Genomic DNA, 4,690 nt, shown 5'->3' with positions numbered 1-4,690 from the left:
GGCAGGGGGTTGGACTTGAAGATCTATAAGGACCCTTCCAACCCGACTTCTATGATTCTATGACCATCAGAACCAGGATACTAGATGGCTAGATGGACCACTGATCTGATGAAGTACATTCCCTTATGTTCATTAATAAAAACACCACATCGTGCCACATGTTCTGCTAACTTGAAGCCAAAGGAATGGGACTGTCTTTCACCATGATGTTATTTATGAGAGGTTCCACAAATGCAAGAACAACTTACCCCGTCACGACTACATATTTGCCATCTGGCTTGTCCTTCAGGCGTTTGAGGGCAGAGAGCAGAACCTTCGCTTTGGTTTGACCATACAGCTCTACCTCCTCAGAGATCAGGCCGATTTCTTTTGCAAGTTGACCAATGGGCTTGGGCATGCAAGATCGAGAGATCTCAATGTCACTCAAAAGGAAAGTGAGAGAGAGGAGGCAAGTTAGATTGCTAAAGCACAAACCAGCTTCCACCAGGTATAACCTACAAAGGCTCAGCATAAAAAGTGAAATCTTAATATTTCATGGCTAACAAAGCACAGCTTGGCAGAACTATTTAGTCCACTGCATTATGGGCAAGAGGCTGCCCCAGTGCTGGATGGCTATTAATGTGTCCAACACAATGTTTTTTAGCCAGCTCTGCGATGTTTCACATGTTTTCATACATCTTCTCTTCAGCAGAAGCCCAACCCAGGTCCTCCTAGTTCAAGGAGCTCTTGCTATATCTGTATAAAGATTTCAGCCCCATATATTGGCAAAATATTTAAGCACGTTCAAGTCCTGTTGAAGCATCAACTTAGGTTCCTCTGACCAAAGTCCTTTTTACACAATTGCTAACAGCAGTGCTCAGTGGCCCTTAAAAGCAGTATGGAATACTTCACCCATACTTCATTCACCTACCCATAAAACCCTGATGAGCAACATGTATGTTCAACAGCACCAGCAACTGCTTTGCTCTACACAACGCAGCCTCCATCCTGCAGCTTGGCATATATGAGAGGATCTTTGCACCAAAGAAGAGGAACCCAAAGATGTGAACAGGATCACAACAGAACAAACAGATGAAAGAACCAGCGTATGCATTACCCTACAAGACTGGGACTTTTGGGCTTTCCTTTGCAACCCACTGAGAATATTAGGAATTAGAATGACATGAAGCTATTATCTTCTTGCCCACAAACCTTCTGTTTTACTGCCCCATACCAGACAACAGGTATGACGGCCATGGTACTGGACTGTCAACAGTAATTTATTTTAAAGTATTACCTGGGAACAGGCGTCTTTAGGGTGAGCTGGTTATACTGGATGCTCCATTTTCCAGGCTGGAATTTCTCAAGAAAACGTTGTGCACTCTCCACTGTGCTCTGAAGGGGAAGAAAGAAAAGGGCTTGATTTATGGTCCTGAATGGTGCATGCAACAAGCTGGTTTATAAATACAGCTCTGAAAAGGTATGTCCCCTTCTCTTCTATCTCATCTCAGGTCAATAATGTACTTGGGGTGAAGTCATTTATTTAATTTTCTGAAATAGCTTTCTAAGCCTAGTCTTTTTAGTGCACTAGACTGGATTCATTCCCTTGCCCAGGAGGGTTTGCTCAGCCTGGTGAGGAGTGGGGCAAGGGGTAGGCATTTGCACTGCCACCCTCTTCTTAGCAGTCACCTTGTGGGTGGTTTTAAAATTACAACTGGTGCTCTCTGCAATCAGCATCAAGGAAGACAGTTGAGCTCATTTTTTGAGCACCTGCTGACACACGAGCTGGAATTCTCTTTCTACCGAGCTTCCCTCTTCCAGAAGCCCGTAAGCAAATCAAGCCCCCTGGCAAAACCATCTTGCTTTGCACAGTACTAAGGGAATGGCAGGCAAGATAACAGGCTATAGTTATGTGAAACTCCCTGAGCTCCTTGGTACAAGCCACACCAGGTAACGTGATGTGTGTGGTGAAGTCACATGCAAACAGGCAACCACCACAACCAAAACCTCAACCTTCCTCCTCCAGAAATTTAAACACAAAACAATGTAGAGAAGTGTAGGGGGAACAGCATCGTACTGCATAGGGGGTTCTGATGCTTTGATGGATTAATAACAAAAAGCTAAAGCCCTGGCTCAGTACAGGAATAGCAGCATTGTATACCAACAAAGGATCCTTGCTGTGAACCAGAATGCACACCTCCCAGATGAGGTGCAACTGTACCTGCACTATGAACTTCTGCCAGTGTAACTAGATTAAGCAGGGATCACACCTCTTTACACTTCTAACTGACATAGCTGGTGCCAGCACAGATCTGGCTTAATTCCTCCCAGCCCACCCCCCCCGAAATGCCAATTCACTGTGTGTTACCCAGTGACCATGCACATACAGAAGAGAACAGGGTACACCCTCCTCTGCTGTTCACATACCTGCATCAGCATGGCCACAGTCATGGGTCCGACACCTCCTGGAACAGGTGTTATGTAGCCAGCTCTTTCCTTTGCTGTACTATATACCACATCTCCAACTACCCTTTTCCCACTGGCCTTGGTACTGTCTGGGGAAGAAAAGACAAATGGAAGAATGTTGTAAGACAGCGTTTCACAGATACCATGAAGGAGGCTGTATCTTAACACCAGACTCTCAGTGGGATGAGGACTCAAGTACCCCGAAATAACAGAAGCACAATCACTTGGGATGCAGCTTTTCTCTTTGCTGTAAGTCTTGGATTTCTCCTTTAAATTAAATTTTAGGGCTTGTGAAAACAGAACTATTTATCCACACACTAGGGGGACCACAGACAGCCTCGCCTTCCCTAAAGGGTCACCTCTCCCCCTTTGGAAATGTCACTAAGGGCTCCAGATCACATGTTGCTTTGGCAGGGGAGAGATCACGAGTCCACAAAGTCTCAGCGTTGTGGGAGAAAGTAGGTATAGCTGGACTGAATCTACAAACTCACTCCAGACAATTCTCAAAAACTGACTGAAAGCTATATTTCCAACTGAATGTGAACATGATTGAGTGATGTGGAAGAGCAGTAGGGGGTAGAGAGCTAGATTTGCCTTTACTCTTTATATATTAATTAAACTTCTTTGCATTTCAGGGCAAATCTAGACCCTGGTATGCTCTGTACTTAAATAATTATAAACTATAAAATATGGCACATTTTACATTTAATTCAAAGGGTTCTATAAATAGCCAAAAGGGGATGAAATGTAATGCTAAAACTCCAGTTTGCAACCTAAGACGCAGTCCAAACAGAACCTCGTGAGCATGTGTTATAACGTACAGGGGACCTTATGTAGAATAAAACCCATCAGCTTTTGGACAGAGGCCAGAGTTTTCCATTCTTTTTGGTTTCTTCTGACTTTGCAAATGGATGGCCGATACTACTGCAGTATAACTAGATCAAAGCTTTGTTAAAAATCAACTTTGAAATACAGCTTAAAAGAAAAATGGAGGCCTCTGCTTAAACAACCAAAGTGTCTTCTTTTTCCTTGGCAAACACTGACCACCAACCCAGCTCTCCCCCACAAACAGATGATCCTGAATCCAATGTAGCTTTGTTTTTTTAATGCTCTCCCTTCAGTGAAGGCAGCAGGAAGGCTCACATGTACGGGGAACAGAATTCACAAGCAGATTGACAATGGTATTTGAGGAAGTCGATGCATATCGGTGTGGCATGCCAAAAAGGTGGCTTTAAGTTTCCTTTCTAGACTGATGGGCCTTTATTTCACTGACTTAGAATAGAGAAGACTTTTCATGCCACAAGGAACAAGACACTTTTCAGTAGCTATACAGCAGATATACATGCGTAGAACACGATCTACAGCTTTAGCATTAATTCTGAGAGACAAGTAAGAACCTTATATAAAATGCCTGACTGAAAAAACTGAATAGAAAGCCTAAAAATCACTAGCAGCAACTACAGACAATGCTAATTCTTTAACCATGCTGCTGCTGACAATTAGCAGTTTTGATGTTTTGCTACGTTTGTGTGGTAAGCAACAAACTTCCTCCTGGTGTTCAAAGCCTGCATAGTGTCATAGCTGCTAAATCATGTTTCTACAGCAACTGCCAGCTTGCTGCTCGAGCTACGCAACAATCCAACCCCCCGTCCCAAAGAGCAGCTTCATTATGAATGCAAAAGGCATATAACACAATTATGTTTTTTTCTCAGGATGCCAAGGAAGACTACAGATCATACCAGCAAGGAAGACTCCATCCCCAGGAACAAAGACAACAAATGATCAATTATGCACTCAACACAAACCCATCCTAATCCGTTACACAGACATAAAGGCAGGCACGAGCTTTCCCCGCTGTCCTGGATCTGAGCTGCCTCCCAGCACAACTGAAGGTTGCACACAGTACATCAGATTAGCTTGAAGCAGAGGTGTCAAGTATACAGCCAGCAGAGCTGCTGAAACAGTGAGGAATTTGGGGGCTGAACACCGCTGAATTGTGCAGTACAGAGCCCCACTGGGTCCACGTTTTGTCAGGGCAAGCGACAGCTGTGTTAACCCGGTGGCCTCCCTAAGCCACAGAGTTGCCGTTCACCCCACTGGTGTGGGTGAGTGCTCCAGATCTGTCCTGTAAGGAGCCCCCTGGATCCAGATCCAGCCTGGAGTTTGGACGCCCATGCTTTCAAGTGTTTTCCTTCCCATCCTCCAAGACTTGATCTCTTGCCTGACCTCTCTGTCATCCTGTAAC

At 44.5% G+C, this 4,690-nt stretch overlaps 1 protein-coding gene across 3 annotated transcripts in view; it reads right to left on the bottom strand.

Annotated features, from left to right (window-relative positions):
* Positions 1-4,690, bottom strand: part of MTHFD1 (methylenetetrahydrofolate dehydrogenase, cyclohydrolase and formyltetrahydrofolate synthetase 1) — an 83,589-nt gene that overhangs the window by 43,425 nt on the left and 35,474 nt on the right. For all 3 annotated transcript variants that reach the window (XM_019518448.1, XM_019518450.1, XM_019518449.1), the window contains 3 exons: positions 2,407-2,534; positions 1,277-1,374; positions 249-422 (listed from right to left, as the gene is read on the bottom strand). In XM_019518448.1, the coding sequence (XP_019373993.1) occupies positions 249-422; positions 1,277-1,374; positions 2,407-2,534 (400 nt within the window). The remainder of the gene's footprint in view (positions 1-248; positions 423-1,276; positions 1,375-2,406; positions 2,535-4,690) is intronic.

This window comes from Gavialis gangeticus, unplaced genomic scaffold (assembly GCF_001723915.1).
Source record: "Gavialis gangeticus isolate Ggan-Ray unplaced genomic scaffold, GavGan_comp1, whole genome shotgun sequence".
NCBI lineage: Eukaryota > Metazoa > Chordata > Crocodylia > Gavialidae > Gavialis > Gavialis gangeticus.
Note: the sequence above shows the minus strand (reverse complement) of the source record. Positions and strands in the feature narration are given on the sequence as shown.